The sequence below is a fragment of the Canis lupus genome, chromosome 22 (assembly GCF_003254725.2).
Source record: "Canis lupus dingo isolate Sandy chromosome 22, ASM325472v2, whole genome shotgun sequence".
In the NCBI taxonomy this organism is placed as follows: Eukaryota; Metazoa; Chordata; class Mammalia; order Carnivora; family Canidae; genus Canis; species Canis lupus.
This window is the reverse complement of record NC_064264.1, coordinates 57,894,302-57,917,872: the sequence shown is the minus strand read 5'-3', so window position 1 is coordinate 57,917,872 and position 23,571 is coordinate 57,894,302. Positions and strand designations below refer to the sequence as shown.

Here is a 23,571-nt window from a genome sequence, read left to right as displayed (position 1 = left end):
TCAAACTTGCCGATTCTACACCGATAACCCTGCCTCACCTAGTCCTTCCGAGGGGGCTTCACAATGTAGGCTTTGGTCTTCAGGTTCCCTGGCCTCTCTGCCCCCTGACTGACCCAGGCCTTCTCCCCTGGCATGGGAAGAAACTGTCTTTTTCATGGAAATCATCTCTGGATCTGGCGGGCCTATTACTATTCCTAAATGACAAACATATTACTCTTTTTTTTTTTTTTTTTAATTTATGATAGTCACAGAGAGAGAGAGAGGCAGAGACATAGGCAGAGGGAGAAGCAGGCCCCATGCACCGGGAGCCCGATGTGGGATTCGATCCTGGGTCTCCAGGATCGCGCCCTGGGCCAAAGGCAGGCGCCAAACCGCTGCGCCACCCAGGTATCCCCATATTACTCTTAAAACTGACATCTGCCTGCATAGCAGTTACACCTGAACGATCATAAAACCTTTCTTTTACAATAAACCCCGAGCGCCTGAAGCTTGCAGAATGCTGTAAGAACAGAAGGAAGGCCGCAGGGACAGGATGGCTTCACAACCCCTGCTCATCGCTCCAGGGAGACAGTAGCAACCACAAATAAATAAAACCATCCAAGAACACAGCTGCACCTTTTATTGGTACGGTGACTTTCCAAAGGCTGGTATGAATACAAAGTTCCAAGTAGCACTGCCTGATGGCACTGCCGAGGACTTCCGGACAGCCACAGAAGCACACGGGTAAACAGGGCGGTTGTGTTACTGGGAGGGTGGAGGAGATACAGCAGGTGAGCCATGCAGCGCAGCTCGGAGGGGACAGAAACCTTGGGATGTGGGGCACCAGCAGCACATCTCCGCGGGCTCCTCTGTATGTGCAGACTGCAAGTGGAACCGACCCGGTCACACCACTGGCTATGAATGTGAAGCCACACGTGTGCAACTGAGCTCCCGGAACCTAGGGTGACGCCAGGAGGTGACACGTGGGTAAAGAGCTCGCAGTGCACTTGAGCAGAGACATTGCACAGAAAGGCTGTGCCCTGAGGCCAGGAGAGCAGAGAACCCGGGGCTCGGTCTGTGCGCGCGCGCGGGATCCACTCTGGCCAAGCTAAAGCAGTGACATAGTCTCGAGGATTTCAGGTCCTTCAGGCTTAATTAAAAAAAAATAATAATAATAAAAAAAAAGGCGTGTGGAGGAAAGAAAATTCTAGAAATGAATTTTTTTAAAAAAATGTGTGTGTTGAAGGGAGCACCACCAATTGTATCAGGTTATAAAACAGGGTCCTAAACATGTAAATAATGATCAGGTTTGTAATTCCAATAAAACACAACTGCAAAGAAATCAAACGTATGTCCTGTAGAGTGTATTCCAGGAGAGCGGCGGGCGAACAAGAGGCGCGCTGTGGGGCTCAACAGGGCCCCGGCCCCGGCTCCGGCTCCGCGTGCGCGCCCCTCCTCTCTGCCTCCTCCCCCTGGCGCTGCCCCCCAGGTTCTCCAGGCCCTTCTCTTGCTCCGTGGGGGTAGCAAGCGCCCGAGGGCCACGGAGCCTAAGAACCAGAGTGCACGCCCCCCAGCCGGCGAGCAAGCACACGCGCAGGTGCACGCACGCGGACTCTGCGGGCCTCCGCCCGGGATCACTGCGCGCAGGAAGCACCGGTGCGGGTGGCGCAGCCCCGGCCGGCGGCCTGGAGCCCGGCGCGGCTCTGCTCTGGCGCCTGCAGCGCGGCACTCACAGGCTGGAGTCCCACAGCTCCGAGGGCAGCCGGCCGCACGAGGCCCCCTCGGGCTTCTTCACCAGGCTCGGCTTCTTGCAGGGCGGCGGGGGAGGCGCCCTGGGCTCCGAGGGGTGCAGGAGATGCTGCCAGTCTTCTCTCCCCTCGCACAGCTTCCGCCTCCAGTCCAGGAGCTCCTGCAGGGCCACGCTTTCATTCTCGGAGAGCCTCAGCTGGTGGATTACCTGCGGGAGGTAAGGGGACAAGGAGCAGCTGTGAGCAACAGGGGAGGTGAGCCACGCGGGGTGCCTCGGGCCGGCGGGGGCAGAGCACTCTCCAGGGCACTGGCCACGAAGCCTCCCTCCCGGCCCTGCTGCATCGGGAAGCCCTCCCCACCCCCCACCCCCCATGATGGCAAACAACAAAACCTGTAGGACAGGGACACTGGCTAAGGACATAACCCTCCAGGTGATTCCAGAGGCAGTCTGGTCTGTTTGCCCTTTGCCCTCTATTAGCATATACATTCTTAGGCCATCTCATGCTTTTTCCTCATTCATCACAGCTGCGAGGCTACTTGTAATAGAAGTTTCTGGGTCTCTGAAGGTTCGCCAGGATTCCAGGGTCCTCCCATCTGTGCAGTACCGCTCAACGGCCTTGAAGCAGCATGACCCTACTGCTGGCTACGATGGCTTAACCCAGGGATGGGGCTACTCAGGAGGGCCCATTCACCGTCAGCGTCTACAGAGAATCACACGAATACAGAAATGGTTTCCAAGGGGGTGGGTGTGGCCAAATAAAGGACACCCACTGCCATATCAGAGGAGCTCAGGGCAGGCAGGGTTATCTGCACTTGAAAACACTGCAACCTCACTGTGGCGTCAGAGTGCTCCAGTTTGTGACCACAAATCAAAGCAGTGATCTCAACTAGCAGCTGTGAGCCCTCTGTGTCCACAGAGACAGATCTTTAGGAGCCGTTGCAGGAGAGCATCATGACTGCAGTTGTATGGGCTTCTTCCTCTCGCTTCTGTGTGCTACACATCACTATGGGAATACTGGGGAGAATTCTGGAGAAACAGGACATCTCAACCCACTGCCAAAGTAACTCATTTTGTGCTGGTGCCCTTCTCAGCCTCTCCATCAAAACCAAAGAGTAAATGAAAGCAGGACCTAGCGGTTGGCTCCTATGTGAAAGCAATCACTTGGCAATAAGGGCAATCGGTGCTCTATTCTAGAACCAACACCTACACCTGGACTCCCGAGCCTACTGTCTACCTGTCACGGAAGAAGAATTTAAAGCTAGAATCAAGGAGATGGGCAGAAGGTCAAGACAAGGTGAGAAACCACAGAAGCTGGGCAGTCAAACCCAAATCTGCAGTGCATAACGAGATTTCTAGAGCTGGTTACTAGCAAAAGGAGGTCCCCCAAATTGTGCAGAAAACCAGAGAAAAATCGTGTAAGTGTGAAAGATACGACTGTGACTGTCCTGACCCTGAAGGGACCTCCAGGATTCCATGCTGAAGCAGCATGCCCTCTGGAAAGGGTCTTTTTCTCCAGTGTCCAGGACTGCACCAGAAGGACCTGGAAATGAGATCCTCCTGCTGGGAAGGCTCCCGAGGAAGCCAGACTGACTGTATGCTCAGAGAAGTGAGCCAAGAAAGGGAGAGTGTAAAAATATTTTTTTAATAAACACTTTAGAGTGCTAAATATGTATCAAGTACTTTTCTAAGCACCTTAGAAGCATTAACTCAGCAATACTCCTGAGAGGATTGCTCCTGTACAGCACCCAGCCTTTCATAGATGAGGATATTGGGACACAAAGAGGTGAGGGAATTTGGCCAAAGTCACATGGAAAATGGTGGAACCAGCTGGTCAGCTCCAGAGCGTCTTCTGAAGTCTTACTCTGCACTGCTTATCACTGATTGAACAACTGTTTTCCAGGACCCTATCTACGCTAAAGGCCATGCTCTCTTTCTCCCTTCCTGACTTCGGATCCAGTGGAATCTGTACGCTTCCTTCACTTCTGTATGTTAGCTCCTCTACTCTCCACTTGTGTACGCTTGGCGATTACATTTAGCTGCAATCTCAGTCACTGTATGGATACTGAGCACCTGTATATATGTTCCTTGGCACATGGTCAGCCCATAGTAGTGATCTGCAAAAGATACTGCCATGGGATTCGTTCTTATGAGAAAGTATGTAGTTGATGGAAGAATATTTCTACCATCTCAGCTGATTTTTCCTCCCAACTTCCTTGAGGTATCATTTGTGTTAAGTAACATTAACTTCACATTGATCTAATTAGAAACAAAACAAGAAACCTTCGCATCTGCATAGGATTTTGCAGGTCATGGCAGGTTATTGTTCCCATTGTAAAGATGCACAAAGAAAGAGATAAATTACCAAAATCGTATATTTAGAGCATCAGATAGCTCTGGCAAATGGAGAACCAGCGAAACTAAAATTATGGACAGGGAGAATCTTTCTCAACAGATAATTACCAGCTGCTCCCCCCACCCCCCACCCCTTCCTGGGACTTTGCCAATCCTGAGTTCTTCTGTGGGTCTAGAGAGCCCTTTCTAGAAGAAAGAGAGACCATACAATATCTTGCAGTTGTAGGAGATTAGAGACACAAATCAGGAATTGGAGGACCCTCAAATGATGAGCATTTTCCCCAAGAGACATTTGTTAAGTTGTTCAGATGTATGCAGGAGTGCTGCCTTAGGCCAAAAGCTTACAGAGTGAAATCTGCTACAATGTCCAAGGTGCTACAGAGGCAAGAATCTGGGGTTGAGGGGAGCGAGGCGGGGGGGAGGTAAAACCCTCAAGCACCCGACTAGTCTCATCTTCAAGACTTGCAGATTTTGCCCGGAGTGGGACACACATTGGAGAGCAGCCCGGGGACTCTGAAATGCACAGCTGGAGCGCATCTGTGCATCTGGTCTCTGCTCTCCCAGAGCTGAAGAACAAAGAGACCTGACAAGTTCTCTGGGCCAGAGCACAGCAGGTGCTGCCTGGGAATCAGAGGCAGAGGAGAGGCAGGCTGGTTCTGCACCACAGCTCAGTCCCTGACTGGACTGAGGACGTCCTCTCTTGCCTCTGACCCCTAACGGGATTGGTAGAATGTCTCAGATAGAGTACATTGTCTGCAGCATCTACAGTTTGTTTACCCACAACGCTGACTGTGTGATCAGAAATTACACGCGGAGAGACCAGGAAATTCCAAAATTCGAAATTCCAAAAATCGAAGGACAGAACAGATTTGCAGATGATCCAGATTTAGGGTGAGTTGATAAAGACTTGAAAATACCTATGATGAAATGCTTGGGAGAGAGGAAATGATGGACAAACAGAAGAGATAGCCCAACAGACACACATGAAAGGAATTCCAGAAAGAAAAGATAGACAAAGAATGTGACAAGGCAATACTCAAGGAGATAAGTCTGCAGAGCCCGCAAAGGGCATCAGTACACACACAGTTAAGAAGCTCAGCAAACAGCACAAAAGACACACACACACACACACACACACACAGGCCACTGCCAACAGCAAGAAGATATAAGGCGGATCATAGTAAAACAAAGACAGAGGAAAAAACTTTAAAATCCAAACAGAAAAGACACATTCCATTCAGTGGAACAACAATGAGAGGGAAAGTTGACTTTTTTTTTTTTTTTTTTTTTTACTAGATCACTGGTTTATTATTAAAGGATGTAACTCAGGAACAGCCAGATGGAAGAAATGCATAGGGATGGAGAAAGGACAAGGAACTTCCACATCCTTTCTGAAAGCACCACTCTCCCCAAATCTCCCTGTGTCTTCCAACCTGGAAGCTCTATGAACCCTCTGCTTTTGGTTTATTTATTTATTTATTTATTTATTTATTTATTTATTTATTTAATAATTTTTTTATTGGAGTTCAATTTGCCAACATATAGCATATCACCCAGTGCTCATCCCGGCAAGTGCCCCCCTCAGTGCCCGTCACCCACTCACCCCATTCCCTCACCCACCTCCCTTCCACTACCCTTTGTTCATTTCCCAGAGTTAGGAGTCTTTCATGCTCTGTCTCCCTCATTGATATTTCCCACTCATTTTCTCTCCTTTCCCCTTTATTCCCTTTCACTATTTTTTATATTCCCCAAATGAATGAGACCATATAATGTTTGTCCTTCTCCAATTGACTTACTTTACTCAGCATAATACCCTCCAGGTCCATCCATGTTGAAGCAAATGGTGGGTATTTGTCATTTCTAAGGGCTGAGTAATATTCCATTGTATACATAGACCACATCTTCTTTATCCATTCATCTTTTGAAAGTGGACTTCTAAGCAGAAGCCAGGACACAGTGAATAGCAGATTCAAGTACTGGAAGCAATTCAACCTAAAACTATTCTCAGTAAAAGTATTCCCCAAAAAGTGAAATAAAGATATTTAATTAATTAATTAATTAATTTTTAAATATTTTATTTATTTATTCATGAGAGACAGAGAGAGGAAGAGGCAGAGACACAGGCAGAGGGAGAAGCAGGCTCCATGCAGGGAGCCCGATGTGGGGCTCAATTCCGGGTCTCCAGGATCAGGCCCTAGGCTAGAGGCAGGTGCTAAACCGCTGAGCCACCCGGGCTGCCCTAAAGATATTTTTAGACAACAAAAAAGAGGAAATTTTCCATCAGAAGTCTCCCATTTTTTTTTCAGGTGAAGGTACTTGTGAGGGTGAAGGAAAATGATCCCAGATAGGAAAATGGAAATTTAAGAGAGAATTAAGGACACCAGAATTAAATCCATGGGTCAACCAAAGTTATATGCTTGGGATGTCTTACAGACTATACATTAGCTGTAGAACAAGAATGCATGGTAGTGACAATCTGCAAAAGCCAGGAGTGGTTATGTGGAGTTTAGATGTTCCAAGGTTCTAAAAGTATTGGTAAAATGACCAAAGTAACAAAATTCCCTAAGATTCAGTAAATCAAAAAATGCATGCTTTCTTCTCTAGTACAACTACAGAAAACACAGGGAGAGAATGTGTAATTGGAAGTTATATAAAGAAAATGTGAAATCATAAATACTCCATTAATATAAAAGAAAGCAAGAAAGGCACAAAAATGATATAAAAATGGAGGCCTTCATAATAGGACCATATTTTCAGTTGGGGCCACTGCACATGGCAGCATCTGTCTGCTGACAAGTGACTTCCTATGGCTCCTAATCTGATGGAGGCTGGTGGGGAGGGATTTTGACACAAAATGTCCCAAATTCCCTGAGTTATTGCTTTGCTGTGTGGGTAAAAAGGGGGGCCCTCTACCCTTTCCAAGCTTCTCAGTGTTTACTAAAAATATCTTAATTCCCAAGTACATTATGAAAGGTGAAACTTACATACCCAAACCATTAGAAAGCATTTTCATAATGAGGATATTGATGTCTTGAATAATGTAGTAAGTAAGTAAAGAAGAACACCATTTTTGCATCAACAACCAGGAACTTTCTATGCTTCCTTGATAAGCAAAAATTTGACTGATGTTTGCAATAATCAACTAATGCTCAGAATAAACCCCTTCATTGAGAGATCCCATGGAACTTTATTGTCTGTTATGGAGATTAATAGGTATTGAGTAAAATCTAATAGGAACAAAGATAGTTGCCAGAATGGTATATATAAGATGGTAACATACTAGCATTATTTAGCATTATTGATCTTCCTTTAAAAAAGAAAAACAAAGAATTTTCACAGGTTATTCCTTAAATGAAAGTTAAAATTCTGTGTAAGGATACATGGTAGCTCACTACTTGCAACATAATGAATGAAGTTCAGAGGGCTTTTAAAAACTATGATCTGTGAGATGATAAACAGAAAATCGGGAGATAAGAACAGTGTGCCCCGACTAATGATGCTTAATCTGCATTATTTAGATTTATTGAACTTATTAGATTCTGAGGCACAAAAATAACACTTATCACAGATACTAAAAGAGCTTTAATAGTTTAAAATAGCAAATGGATGCAAGTATGGATATTATTTAGATGACGATCAAGTAATACATAAACACTACAAAGTATTCACAGTGTTAGTGCTGTAAAAAACGTCTGAATCAGTGTTTTGCCATTCTTTAAATTTCGTGTCCTATTGGTAATAACAAAAACTCTCACAGCTCCCTCTACCATTATTTCCTGTTTCATGATACATTATTACTAAAAAGGCAATAATGCTTTTTAAACAAAAATTTTGGTTTTGGAAACTTGTAACTACAGAGAACACACTGTCAGTCACCAGAGGGATGATATAGGAGATAGAGGCTAAGGAGGGTACTTGTGATGAAAAAATAATTTTTAAAAATTTAGTTGTAGTGGTGAAAGGGAACCATTTCTTTTCAGAAAGAGAGGAACTGACACTGGGGATCAGGGATGCAGCTGGAAATGAGTGCCTAGAGTCTGCTGACTTCACCCCCTACCCCGTCTCATTTATCCTGATTTCTTTGTTGACTAGAGGGTGCCATATTGGTGTCTCCTACCTTGAAGCTCGTTTACCACTGCTTCAAAGATTTATCTTCACCCCACGTCACTTCAGACAGCTACTCACTTATTTATTTTCTTTTGGGGCATGTTTTATGTTATAGTTGTTGGACACAAAATCATTATCTTTCAGAACAAAAAAGCAAGTGTTATGACTGGGAACATGAAGATGGTCCCATATCCATGAACCCTTGGGTGTCCACACTGTCCCATCCCTGTGCTCCACAAATATCACAAATACCCTGCCTTTAGAGGAACTTTGAAGGATGCAAAACACACAGCCATCTTAACTTTGTTGCACATGGCATAGAGATGGAGTAGCTCAAAAAGAAAGAGATTTTTAAAACATTTTCCCCATTTACCTGGGACATGTTGCTTATGGAGGAAGGTCTGGAGAAACTTCACAGAGAAGATATCATTTGGTCTGAATGATTAAAAATGAGTTTGCAAAAAAAAAAAAAAATGAAGTTGCCACCACTTGGAAAGGGGGGAAAGAATAAGTGAGAAGAGGTGTTTTCATAGGCTTTGATGTAGACAAATGCCAGCAGTGACACTGGACTTAATTCTTTCACAGAAAGTCACCAGTCTATGAACACTTTGGTCCTCATTTGAGCAGAGGCAGCATGGCTGACAGCCCAGACCTTAGAAGTGGAATTCTGGGCTGGAATCCTACATCTGTCACTTAATGACAGTCCGGTGACCAAGCCCACCAGCTTCCTCATCTGTAAAGTGGGATCACAGTTACAATCTAGCTCAACAAAACAGATGAGGAGTTAGTTGAGTTACATATGTGGGCTCTTAAAAGATGGCCTTAAAACACTAGCTGGTGCCCTGCAAATGTGGGGTACTACGCTTTTGTCATTGTGAACTCTTGGATTTGAGAAAATCCCTAAACACTGCTGACTTATGATTATCCTGATGAGTCAAACAGATAACATAAAATGAAAGCACTGCTCACAATTTAGGGCCCTACAGAAATATAACATAGTCTCTTCCTTATCAATAAGAAGCTCTCAAAAAAAACAAAAAAAAAACAAAAAAAAACAAGAAGCTCTCAAAATACTTGGCAACACACTGGATTTATAACATACCTATTATATACATTTATACATATTTATATATGTATGTATATATGTGTTTAAATATGTATATATTTATATGTGTGTATACTAAAGAAAGTTACACAGGAAGAAATGAAAGGTCCAGAGAATCTTTGAATTTCAGGAATAAGATAAACAGATTTTAGCGAATAATTTAAACAACTGTTAAATGTAATGTTTCTGAAATAGGGATTTGTATATGTATTTTCAGGGGTCCTCAAGTTCTTTGGAGAATCTAATGTTTTTTTGCATTTTTCTTCTCATGATATTTTTTCAAAAGTACTACAAGCATGCTTTGGATGCTAACTTTTTAAGTTAGTGCTCAGCAAGGCTTTATTCTGTCACTTCGTATGTAATTTACAAGCAAGATGACACACATAATATTACTGATATCATTGCAGACCGATGAGAAAAGAGTAAATGGGTTTAATATGCAAATCAGGCCTCTCCCCTGAGAAAGAGCTAAGCGATATGACAGCATGGGTGAGATGAAGAGTTGCCTAGCAGTTCAAGCTGAGAGAAGTGGTAGGGGCTTAGGTTCATCAACAGCCAAGGATGGTAGAAATGGACCAAGTTCATGGAATCTGAGTCAGGACCAAATTCACTTTGTCATCAGTAATTTCCTTCCAGCTAAACAAAATCACACCTAGCACAAATGTTATAAACTTTAATTTTTTGCTCTTCTGGCTTTTGTCACACTGCATTTCTAAATTTGCTTTGGTTTTATAGCTGTAAGGAAAGGCAAAAGGATACAAGAGACCTTATATAACAATGTGTGTCTACATTTAATTACCATTATAATAAATTAACTTAAGAAATGTTAAAGGTTAAGAGGAATTTTGTTTCCATTTAAAAAGGGTCACATAAGATGTGTAAGTGGGAAAATGTTGATCTAAGTGGGTAGAAATCCTTGGAAGTAGAATGTGTTGCTTGCTCAGACCAGGGGTGTCCTTTCAAGTCCAAAGTGAGTAAATTAATCTCTACTCAGCACAACGCACCCAGTGTATGTGGAGAGCTTAAATAGAGTTCCTATTATGGAACCCTAATGTGTGTGGGGGGGAGAGGGCGGGGATGATGCTTGAGAGAAGGGAGAAAGTTGATCACAATCATCAACCTAGAAAGAATTGGCTGAAAATTTAAGCAAACAGACATTGATTTGGGCAATCCGAATTGCCACTTGGGAGATGGATTCAGGTAGAAACCTGACTCGCATTCAGAGGAAGACAGGGCAGGATTGAGGCTAGCTGAACTGGGGTTGATAAGGTTAACATGTAGATCAGGGATCAAAACGTTTGAAAGTTGGTTCCTTTCCAAGTGAAGAAGGCCAAGGACTCAGGTGTCTTGGCGAGGAAGGACTCAAGTCCAGGCAGAGGTCTTACAAGGGCAGAAAGTGCACTTTGCCTCTCAGGAGGACGTGCATAAATTTGTCCTCCCAGATGGTCTCCTGACTCTATTTTAAAGGAGACTCTTTTCATTGGTTTTGCTTGCTCTGTATTGAAATCTTTTCTTACACAGTATATTAGATTTATGTTTTCATTTTTTTTGCATCAACTTGGGGGCATTGGGCACCTCACTCCTGTCAAAGACAGGAAAAGGAAATAAGAGACTGCCTTCAAGTAATGCCAGACAGATCCCTAGCAAATTCTTGCACTTGAGAGGTAGTTCACATGTCACGGATTCAGATACGGCTCCTTCAAACACCATAAAACCCTGGGAACTTATTAAAAATGCTCTGTTGCCCTGAAATCACATCAGGTATGGGTGGTCCCAGACCCATTAGTTACTCTGAATTCAGACATGCCTAGATGGCTTTGAATGGCTCGTGAGTGGAGCCATTGAAAGACAGTGGGACAGTCACCCCAGTCTTTGGGGTGGCCAAAGACTGTAACACCTCAGATGATCCAACAAGCTTATCCTATACAGTGGTCTGAATGTTTGTGTACCCCCAAAATTCACATGTTGGAATCCTACACCGCAGTGTGGTGGTATTTGTGGTTGGGGCCTTTGGGAAGTGATGAGGTCATGAGGGTGGAGTCCCCAAGAATGGGATTAGAGCTCTCTCACCTCTTCTGCCTGTGAGGACCCAGAGAGAAGCCTACAACCTGGAAGAAACCCCTATGCTGACCACACTGGCACCTGGATCTTGGACTTCTAGCTTCTAGAACCATGAGAAATACATTTCTCTTGTTGACAAGCCACCCAGTCCACAGCACTTTATTATAGCAGCCCAAACAGACTAAGGCATCCCATGCCCAGAATTACTACTTTTGGGTGTCATGGGGGGGAAATGATACTATTGTATAACAGGTACAAACCTCAAGCTTCTAGGAAAGGATGCAGACCATCTGTCAGCTTAAATGCCTTTGAAAGCAAAATCAGTGGAAATCTAGTAATATAGCTGGAAATTATTGTGATTTTTATTTTTAAATTTGACATTTGAAAGAAATATGAAAGCTTCAAAGCTTAGGAGCCACTGGTGATTTGGTTTGAGATAGCAGAAAGTCACAGTTTCACTGGGAGCTGGAACAATCGGCCCCTCAAAGGCACTGACAGATGGAGCCACTGCTCAGCCCCCGGAGCCCAGGCAGCATCATGGGAGTCACCTGCACGTGAGCTGCATGGGATGGGGGCAGGGGGTGTGTGTAAGCTACACCCCAAATCTATGGCCTCAACTCCTTTCTGCTCTCAAAGAAAGATGATGGAAGGGGAAGCAATGCTATCCACACTCAATAAGCAGGTGCCTCTGAATGCCCTGTTTCAAGCTCCCAGCAGGCGTGAGCAGATACTTGAATGACCATGGTCCAGGCATTTCCCTCTGGGCTGGAATGCTCATCGGCAGTTAAAATCCTCTCCTTTCAATTACTTCATCGATACAGTAATTCTGGGAAAATAGTGCCACTTATAACACTGGCTATTAATACTTCAGCAAATCACTTTGGGGATTTTTAAAAAATGGGTTTTAGGGGCACCCAGGGGGCTCACTGAGTGAAGCGTCTGCCTTCAGCTCAGGTCATAATACCGGGTCCTGGGATCAAGTACCGAATTGCACTCCCTGCTCTGAGGGGGTGGGGGTGGGGGGCTGCTTCTCCCTCTCCCTCTGTGCTATCTCTCTCAAATAAATAAATAAATAAATAAATAAATAAACAAACAAATAAATAAAATCTTTAAAAAGGGGGGTTATTCTGTATTTGAGAGATCTTGCTGCTTTGATATTTAGATATTTAGTCATGTTTGAGACATGACTCTAGTTTCCATTTCCCCACCCAGAATTGTAAAGTATTTTGTGCCTTCTAATGTCTAGAGGTATCAGGCAGACTTGAAGACAGAATTTGATAAAGGGTTGTAAAGTTCATGAAAGTTCTTCATCTCAGTGGGACACTTATCATTAGTTTGCTCACTTTCCAGGGTCAAAATCCACTGAATCTCTCACAATCCAAAGGGAAACAAAATGCGATGTAAGGCTTCATGAGGTTTATTACTTAGCTATCTTTTTATTAATTTTCAGTAGTTTTCTATGGTGTCATTAATAGAGTTCTATGAGATGAACTAATTAAAAAATGAGATATAAATTTTTTTACTTCCTGTGGATATGCATTTCTGTGAATAATATTAATAAATGTAAATTAATAATTTGCTGCTGATTTTTACCTTAAGTATTTCCCTTTCAGGATAAAAATAGACTTTGTTAAATAATTCATATGTAAAATCATGTTGCTGTTCATTTGTCAGAGTTGATTTTTCTATTGACTATTCACCCAAAGGTGAAAAGACGTATTTACTGACATTTGGAAATTAAAAGAAAGAAGCATCTTGGCTGACTGAAGAGTGAACATTAGTGTTTCAAATGCAAATCCCATTTCTACTTGATGCTAACAAGACATTGGAGGAAAAAAAACATTAAAAAGTAAAATTAAAAAAGCACAGTTGGTAAAGCCAAAGTCTACCTAAATAGGTCGTAAAGATGTGGCATAAAGTAATATGTGATTCAAAAGAAAAAAAAATTTGATTAAAGGGTTATATATCTTTATACTTCTAAAATTTTTAAGAAAATGATCCGAATGTGCTAACAGCATTTCTGGCTTATGCAAAAAAAAAGAGTTGATTCTTTCTAATTTGGAAATAGTTATTTATGTAGTGACTCAATTAAGTTCATTCTTACTATTTTGTTTCTCTTGTTGCTGTTCTGTTTCCTTTATTGACAAAAGGTTAAATAAAAGGAAAAATATCTCTTTAAAGGCACTTTACAAATTCTATTGTAAACAAGAGTAGCTATATCTAGACAGAGGCAATGAAGAGGGCAGGGAAGGTTTAGCTTTTTTAGGGTTGTACCTTATCTGTACATTTTGATTTCTTAAAAAAATTTAGTATTGTTCTTAACTTTCATAAGTAATATTATATTACAACACATTTAATATCATTTAAGTGGACATTTATTTGGATTTGCTTTTAGGTAATAGCTATGAATAAAAATGGACTCTGATGAGTGAATGTATATTTCTTCCTATTAATGGAAAGTTATAAAATAGAAATTTATGCTTGTACTATACATCACTCAATGTAATTAATTTGTGACACTTCGGGATATGGATTTTGTATGAGCTCTGTTCTTTTACCTTAATTCATTTAAGAAAACATGGCAGTATCAGTATAAGTGACTAGACTGTAACAAAAATTGATAACATATATTTAGGGTATGTTTATAGTAATGAGATATTATAGTAATGGGGTTCAAATCCATGGAATATATAGAAAAACATAAATCTCTTATATTGGAAATACAGAAAGTAATAGCTTTACAATTTCTTTTAAAACATGTTTCTTGGGATTTTATAGGATACTTACTGCAAACACCAGGAGGTTCTTTTGAGGACAATTAATCTACTAGATTTTATCACTCCAAAGAAAAGATCTATTCATATAATTTGTGTGTTCAAAAATCTTCAATGCTACCAATTTGCCTTGGTCCGAATAATCAAGTCTACACACTTTAGCAGGTTACAGAAAGTCCTGTATTTTTCAGCCACATTTATTATTCCTGCTTTGTTACCATCCGTTCTCACACAGACTCTGTCAGTCCAATCAGATGTAACCACACATAGAATTTTATTTCTTTCTATAGCAGCCCCAGTTTGTATGCCCAAATATAGAATCCTCTGAGGTTTCTGAAGGCATATTTTAATATCATCTTCATGATATTGTCTTATATTCTCTTTTTTAAAAAAATATTTATTTATTCATGAGAGTCAGAGGCATAGGCAGAGGGAGAAGCAGACTCCCTGTGGGGAGCCCAATGCTGGTCTCCATCCTAGAACCCCAGGATCATGACCTAATCTCAAGGCAGACACTCAACCACTGAGCCACCCAGGCGTCTTATATTCTTAAAGCTTTTGGCATGTTTCTATCACAGTAGTTTCTCATAATATGTGAAATAAGCAGGCTCTGTCTTAGTCTCATTTCAAAGGTGCTGAAATTCATCTTTAAAGCCCAAATTCATTTGGCTAGTAAGCGGTAGAGTCAGAACACAAATTCAAGTTTGCTGAGTTCAGCTGACCTTCAGAGTGCTAATAAATCACTTGACCTTCCGGAAGTCTTCCTTGGGTGCAGGTCGTGAATACGTGTTCTTTCAGTGAAGTAGAAGGTAGTGTGATGCCTTCTACAGGACTCAGAACCACACCGTATGACCTACTCCCTCAAAGGGTTTCTGTGCAAATTGAGCAACAAGACATAAAAGCATCAAGAGTTAGGTGAAGAAAGATGCTTAAACATCACACAACCACAAACATATCATGAGGGAACACAGCATTAACTGACTAAAGCATAGTATGCATAATTATTGTTGTTGGAATACAGCAGAGACAGAGACAAAACTAATTTCAAGGTGATATATTGGCCAAGAAATTCATATTGGGCTGTGGTTTTGGAGTAAAAGGATGCAGAGGATACAAAAAGGAAAGAAGGACATTTGGGTTGAGTGGGATTGTATTCATATTTTTTCACTTTCACACTCACAATGACAAAACAAAAACAAAAACAAGCAAAAACAAAAACAAAAAAACAACCATGAGAGAGAAAAGCACCACGTGATGTGGTACCGGGCATGAGAGTTGGCTTTGAAGGAGCAATAGTATTATGCATAACTCAGAAAGAAGGTAAGTCGTGGGTGTGAAGTGAGGGAAGCAAGAGTCAAACCATGGTAGTAAGCAGCCTTTGGAGGATGGAGGAGCCATGTAGAAGGATCCTTTCCTTCATTCGTTCAATTAGCCAGGATTTGCATTGCTATGTAAGGCACAGTTTATCTGTTAATTTATTAATATCTCATAATACTTTTTCCTGGAAACAACCATAATGTATGTATTGTGGCATTAAATATAATTAGAGTGAGAAAAAATACTTTAGGAAAGTAGATGTTAATAAAATAATGTAATCCGAGTATATTTTTTAAACAATCAGCTATAATTAGGAGAGGGACATAGTTTAACAACTCCATTGGCCATGGAATTTACTGTGCTGGGGACAACATATTCACTGTTACAACCTTGATTTTTTTCCCTCCAAAATGTAGTTACCAGTTAGAGACATCCACTTCAAAACTGGAAGGAAACAAGGCACTCCTTCACAATCATTAAATGCATCAAAAAGGTCCTAAAAGTATGAAATTTTCTCAGGATTTTCAGCTTGTTAGAGAGGATCAACTTTGTCCCTGAGAAAAATTAAGTCTGTTGGTTTTGAGGAATTTCTGAGAAACCATTTGTTAAGAGTTCTAAGCTTTGGATTTTTATAAATGGTTTGGTGGGAGTACCACTGATCATTATTTGGTATTCAAATGTCTAATAAGCAACATTCTAATGATCCTGTCATTAGAAGATACGATTTTTGATATCTTAAAATTTTTTTACTACAAAATGGAAGCTAAACTTAGATAACTAAGTACCATAAATAATAATGCTTAGCATTACACATACAACATTAAATAAATGATGAAGTGGTATTAGTTAGATGTTAGATAACAGACAAGACACAAACACCACCGGCTCAGTACAAAAGAAGTACATGTTCTTATTGACACCCAAATGGGTGTTTCTGATCAGTGAATGGCCTTCTGTGTTGTCATGAGTGTTCTCTGCACCTTCTGGCATCTTTATCCAGCTTTTGTTTATTTACTTGTTTATTTTATTTTATTCTTTAAAAGATTTTATTTATTAGAGAGAGAGAGAGAGAGAGAGAGCGTGCAAACACACAAGCAGGGGGAGCAGCAGGCAGAGGGAGAGGGAGAAGCAGACACCCCGCTGAGCAAGGAGCCTTATGCAGGGCTCTATCCCAGGACCCTGGGATTGTGACCTGAGCCAAAGGCAGATGCCTGACTGAGTCATCCAGGTGCCCCTTATATCCAACTTTTAAGTGGGAAGGGACATGGCACACCAGGCAAAGGTTTGCACAGATCAAACTTGGAAGTGGCTCCTCTCACTATGGCTCTGATTCCACTGAGTGGATGTCAATTACAGGATCACTCTGCATGGTGAGGGAAGCTGGGAAGACCTAGTCAGTTGTGTGTCTAAGAAGAAATGGACTTGATGGGCACGGTGGCAGTCACTGTGACACTGAGGCCCATTACAGTGTCTTTAAGACATAGTCATGGAAAATCATGCAGGTACAGATGCTAGAACAAATAGAGAAAGGGAAAACAGATACCAGGAAGGATTAGAAGGAGAAGAGATAAGATTTTGCCAAAGGAGGCAAGAGAGGGGAGCAAATCTTTTTTAATCAAGACTTCTCTCCAGAAATAGATAATAAAAATCACCTGGAAGCATATAAAATTAATTTAAATCCACTTGGGCTTCAAAATCTAGGCTTTTTATATCATTGACTTCATGACATTTCTTCCCAATATCACAGTTCAGCTGTTCTGGAACCTATTTCTGACAGAGTCAGAAATACAAAGTGACAGTTTCAAATAATAATGTAATCAGAGAAATTAAAGAAGAATCCTGTCTTCCAAGTGTACTAAGGTTGTAAAATAAATTCTTCTTTTATTTTTCATAAAATACATCTTCTCACCATAACTACATGATTACAATTTCAGTGCAACAGAAAATTACGTTTTTCTTCAGCTAGAATTTTGTATTCAAAAATGTCAGGCCGCATCCATGCCCAGAGCACCACACCTAACAAGTCAGGGAATATGCAGCCTGGCTCCCTGGCACCTCTTCTCCCGTTCTTTGTATCTTGAGCAAGAATAAAGCCATATTTGTCTATATTTTCCATTTACAGAAAAGGCAAACAATTGTCCTTCACTTATATTCTGAGCAAACCAGAGTTTCCAAACCTGGCCAAGGGTTTTGAAGAAAAACAAAATCATACAGGCATAATTGGTATTTCACAGTTAGCCTCTTGCTATAGTTGATAATGTAAAAGTCTCCCATTTCTAGAATTAACACAGCTAATGCTAATTCCAACTTCTCTCATTTAAACATCTACTAACACATGGAGTTAATGTCCCACTGGCCACAATGGCCCCCTTGGCCACCCTGCAACTCAGGTGTGCTCCTGTCTGAGGGATTTTGCTGTTCCCCCAACTGGAATGCACTCTCCTGACATCAGCATCACTGGTTCTCTGACTTCTTCCTCTGCCTTTGCTCAATGAAGCTTTTGTTGATCTACTTTCTTAAACTCACTACTCAACCCAACCTCCCTCCATACCCACTCTTGTCACTCTCAGGTTTGCTTATCCTGATTACTTTTCTTAATATGTTTTATTTCCTTTTAGTATATTATACACGTATGTATATATTACTTATTGGTTGCTTCCCAATGCAAGATTTTAACTCCCATGAAGGGAAGGATATTTGTTTTGTAGACCAAAGGTGCCAGATCTGTGTCTTGCACAACTTGGTCCTCAGGAAATATTTGTTGAATGAATGAATGAATGAATGAACGAACAAACCTCTGAAAATTCAATTCTGTGCAATTCACTTCCTTAGATTAAAAATATTATGTTCTTAATGCTTTAAGTTGTTTTACACATTGTGTAAAAATATATGCATATAATTGTACAAAGTGGTATACATTGAAAACATACTGTTTACTTATATAAAACATATTGGTTTTTTTATAGGCAAAATAAGGGATATTCCAGAGTCTTTTTTGTTGTAGGTGAGTTTCACATAACATGCCAACTTTAGAACCTAATCACTATATAAAATGTGACTTTTATATCCTCTAACCAGTAATGTAACTGCCTGTGATTCCATTACTGAGTTTATTGGTACATTTTTAACATGAGTTTGATTTTAAATATTTGAAGAAAATTAGGAAATATCCTACCAGTTTGCTTCTCTTAATGCATCTGAAGCTGCTACCAGATGACAATTACACTGAGTCGGCAATTTTTTGAGTGCTTGGTGTTTGGAGTACAAAAATGTTTAAGATGCATCCAATGCATTATCTATATGCTCAAAAATATATAGGGTCTACACACACATATATAATTAAAATACAGAAAATAGATTATATAAAGGAGATGTACATTATAGAATTACAGGAACAAACTTACGGAGGCAACTAACTACTTTGCTTAGAAGCAATGCTCAAGGAAGGCCATCAAGAGGAAAGTCATATTCAAGGGTCTAAAAGGTCAGAGATAAATGCAGAAAACAGTCCATTTCAGGCAATGCACAGCATTGAGAGGAAGTCAGAAGCTTGGTCCTATATTGCAAAAGGCACAGGACAATTGTTATTGGTACAAGAAAATGTCAAACTACATTGTCAATGTACACTATTCTCAAAAATAAAGTCCAGGTAGCTTAAACTCCTAAATGTAAAACAAAACAAAACAACAACAACCAACCAAAAACCCCCAAACCCTAAACTTATATATATGAGAGAGGAGAGAGAGAGAGATATTCATGGCAGCAAGTTAAGAGATTTGTTTTTGGATTTTTTGATAAAAAAGATTTTTTTGAACAGTACAACAAAAGCATAACTTATAAAGATGAGGGTTAATCAATTTCACTATATTAACTTTCTTCACTTTATGTGTGATAAATACACTAGCTGGGCCACCATGAAGTAAGTCCACTGAAGCCTATTTATCTCAGTAATTATAACTATATCTTGAACAAAATACATATCTATATGAGGACCAGAAAAATAAACCAAAACAAGTGAATTGTGGGAGGAATTCAAAACTTGGAGAATAAGAGAAGAAAGACATACCCAGATTTAGGCAATTAGGACCATTCTTCGATCTGCTCTGAATGGCCTGCTAAAGGGAATGGTAGTAGAAGAAAACTCAGAACTTAGGAGTGAAGGAAAGTTGCAGAAGTGATAAGTACTGGGACAATATAAAGAGTTTTCTCCACAGAAGTTGTTTAAAGCATGCATGACATTTGAAGGCAAAAGTTATAACATTGCCTAGGAGAATACATTCAATGTATGTAGATGTAAAGTATGTAACAACTATAAAATAGATGTAAAATATGGGACAACTGTAAAGAATGTAGATGTAATATATTTGTCACTGTAGATGTATGTAGATGTATGTGGTGACTAGAAAGTAAAGGCTAAAAGGAACAATACGGTTGATGCAAACAGACTGAAAGTTGGGTGTGTATATATTCCAATTGCTAAATCAGCTATGAAAAAAAATACAAAGACATAGAGTGAAATACCAACAGATAAATTAAAATAGAATACTGAGAAATGTTCAAATGATCCAAATAAAGCATCATTGGGAAATAGATGAACAAAAAATGGTAGTGAGAAACAGAATAAAATAAAATGGACAGACCTATAGTCAATCACATCAATATTTACATTAAATGTAAATGGTCTGAACACACTAGTTAAAATACAAAGGTTATCAGATTGGATAAAAATAAACATGACTTATCTATGTATTGTCTATAAAAATCTCGAGTTAACTACAGAGACATAATTAGGTTCAAAGTAAAGAGATGGATTTTCTTTGGTGGGATGGGGAGGGGATGAAAATGCTCTAAAATTAGATTGTGGTAATAGTTGCACAGCCCTAAGGAATTACTAAAGAACCCTGAATTGTATAGTTTAAAGGTATAATTGTATGGTATGTGAATTATATCTTAATACAGCTGATTAAAAATAATTAAGTGGATGGAAAAAAAAAAAAAACCTTGCTGACCATGATCTAAAGAATGATGAAGTGGGTATATTAATTTCAGACAAAGCAGACCATAGAAGAAGGAGTATGATTAGAAATAAAAAAGAAAAGATGCATAAGGATAAGTAAATCTATTCATCAAGAAGATGTAATAATCTTAAAGGTCTATGCATCTAATAACAGAACTTCCAAATATATGAGGCAAAAACTAATTAAACTGAAAGAAAGAGTAGGCAAAAATCTCAATTATAGTTGGAGACTTGGATGCTCTTCTCCCAGTATTAAATAAAATAAGTGGACAGAAAACCAGCCAAGATACAGAAGCACTCAACAACGCTGTCAGCCAACTGACCCAATAGACATTTCCAGATCACTACCTGACAATAGCAGAATACTCCTTCTTTTCAAATGCGCATGGAAATTTCACAAGATAGACCATATCCTGGGCCATAAAGAATTCCTGATAAATTGAAGAGAAATAAAATTATACAAAGCATGTTCCCAGATCATAAAGCAATTAAACTAGAGATAAAAAAGAGAAATATATCTGAAATGTCCCTAAATATTTGGAAGGTAAACATTAGTCAAAGAGGAAATCCTATGGGAAAATAGAAAACATTTTTAATTGAATGAAAATAAAAGCAAAATGTATCAGAATATTCAGAATGCAACTAACATAACTAGAGTTGGAAATTTATTGCATTAAATACTATTAGGAAAAAAGGCATCAAATCAATTGTCTATGCTTGCTATTTAAGTAACTAGAAATAGAACAAATTAAACTCAAAGCAAGCAGAAGGAAGGAAGTAATAAAGAGCACAGAAATCAATGAAAAAAAATAGAGTATATCAATGTAATCAAAAGCTATTTTTAAAAGATCAATAAATTTGATACACTTTTTTTTTTTTTTTTTTTAGATTTTATTTGAGGGAGAGAACATGAGAGAGAAGACCAGGAGATGGGGCAGAGGGAGAAGGAGAAGCAGCTTCCCTGCTAAGAGGGAACCCGACATGGGTCCTGGGATCATGACCTGAGTTGAAGGCAGATTCTTAACCTACTGAGCCACCCAGATGCCCCAAAGTTGACAAGCTTCTAGTTAGACTAAGAAAATACTATAAGCCACATGTTTGTCATGCATGCAACTAGCAAGGAATATGACCCAGAATATGTAAAGAATTCCTGAAAATCATCAAGAAACTCATGCAAACTTGTTCAGAAATAGGAAAAGGATGCCTTTGGAATACTAGGTCTGAGAACATATGAAAAAACACATTATAGCAACCAGGGAAATGTAAAATGAATCCATAATAAGATCTGTTTTGCACTTAATCACAATGGTTTAAAAAAATTACTCATGAAACCAAGTGATTACCAGAACAGAAATGCAAAGCATTCCCTTTTAGAGGTGTATAAAATTGGTTCCACTATGTTGGGGAATAATTAGCAATAACTCCTATGTTGAAAATGTGCATACCCAGAAATGCAGCACTTTCATTTCTAGGGGAAACCTTTGGATATTTTTTTTCTCTAATTATGAGTTAGGGGCATATTCTATCATTTTCACTGTGGCATTATTTGTAGCAGTAATAATTTGGAAACTTGTTTTTGATAACGTTTTCCACTCCACTTTGTCCAATTGTAAACCTTTGTTCTTAAGAAATGTCATGAATATATTTATGTAAAACTTGTTTCTGAGAAAAGTTCAAAGTGGAAGAGGCATGTTTACACCTAAAACATAATATATATAAAATATAAAATATTTATACATACATATATATATATATATATTTTTTTTTTTAAGGTGTTGAAAGAGAGCTTCTAGAGGCACCAGTAAGAATCTGTGCTAATGCTGTCCCTGCTTATAGCCCTCTGATAAATGTTTGGGCATAAAAGTCCATGCTACCATATTGTCACTGGGTGTTCAGCATCATTTCTCTGCATCTTTCAAGGAGCTCACTGGATTAGGGTTCTCAGGACCCAAGAGGCACCTCCAACCACTTTGTGAAAATCTGGAGGAAGACAATGTGGCTGCCAGAGTCACTGGTATCCACTGGGGCCCAAGATGGCAGCAGGGTGAGACCAACCCTTCCAGATGGGCTGGTGTTCCCTCAGCTTTTCTCTTCCCATGGACTTGTTCCCTGCTGCGTTTTTTGAGGGAACTTGAATGCAGCATTGTGCTCCATGCCTCTGAGTGTGTCCACTGTAATCTCCCTTCCTGCTGCCTCCCCTGGACAGCTCCACCTGCAGGCCTTTACCTTTAACCTTGAGCTAATACGCAGAATAAAACAGCAAATGAGAGCAACATGTATCAAAATGGGGGAACATCACCTCAACAAGTATAACAGCAAAACAATCTGCAGAATAATCTGCTCAGAGTGATACTTGATTATTTTATTTTATTTTACTATTTTTTTATTTTATATTTTATTTATTTTGATACATGATTTTAAAAGCATGCCAAGCATCCATTATGACGTGTGGATGTGATTTAGTTTATGTCTACATCCGTACCAGTGAAAGTGTAAATATGCACAAGGGTTCTGCAGTCATTTCAGAATAGGACACACCCCAGCGTGGCAGGCAGGGATGGGATCAGGACCTGGAGTATAGATTTCTCTAAAATATATATATATATGGTGTCAGAGCAAATATGCAAAAGTGTGAAGATTGAGTCGAGTGTTTTACTGCTCACTGTGCTTCTTTCCCCTACATTTATATAGCACAACAAAATATGTTTCAAAATTATATATATGCCACATTTTATCCAAATCCCTGGTAAGTGCTGGGTCCTCCCGAATCTGTCTAACCTGCATATTTTAGATAGCATCTACTATGTTAGAATCCAAATTGATGGTCAGAATACTGACCCTGAAAAAAAACAAAACAAAACAAGATAATACAGCAAGCACTGTTTGTAAACACTTGTTATATTGTGGGGCAGACTTGTCATGTTATATATATTTTCTTTATTCTATCTGAAAACTAATTGCTACTTTCTCTACCCCCATGTTAAATAACAATTACTGTATTCATAGCCAGTTCTTCTGGTTTTTTCCTTTCTTTAATTTTAAAAATTAAATTTAGTTAATTAAATGAATATTGAAATTCTGAAGTTAGCTAGAATTTGTAGTCAGCCAC

General features: G+C 39.9%; 1 protein-coding gene across 1 annotated transcript in view; it reads right to left on the bottom strand.

The window, feature by feature from the left end:
• Positions 1-598: 598 nt before the first annotated feature.
• Positions 599-23,571, bottom strand: part of MYO16 (myosin XVI) — a 481,094-nt gene continuing 458,121 nt past the window's right edge. The window contains exon 36 of the mRNA XM_049099266.1: positions 599-1,936. Coding sequence (XP_048955223.1) covers positions 1,709-1,936 — 228 coding nt within the window. The 3' untranslated portion in view covers positions 599-1,708. The remainder of the gene's footprint in view (positions 1,937-23,571) is intronic.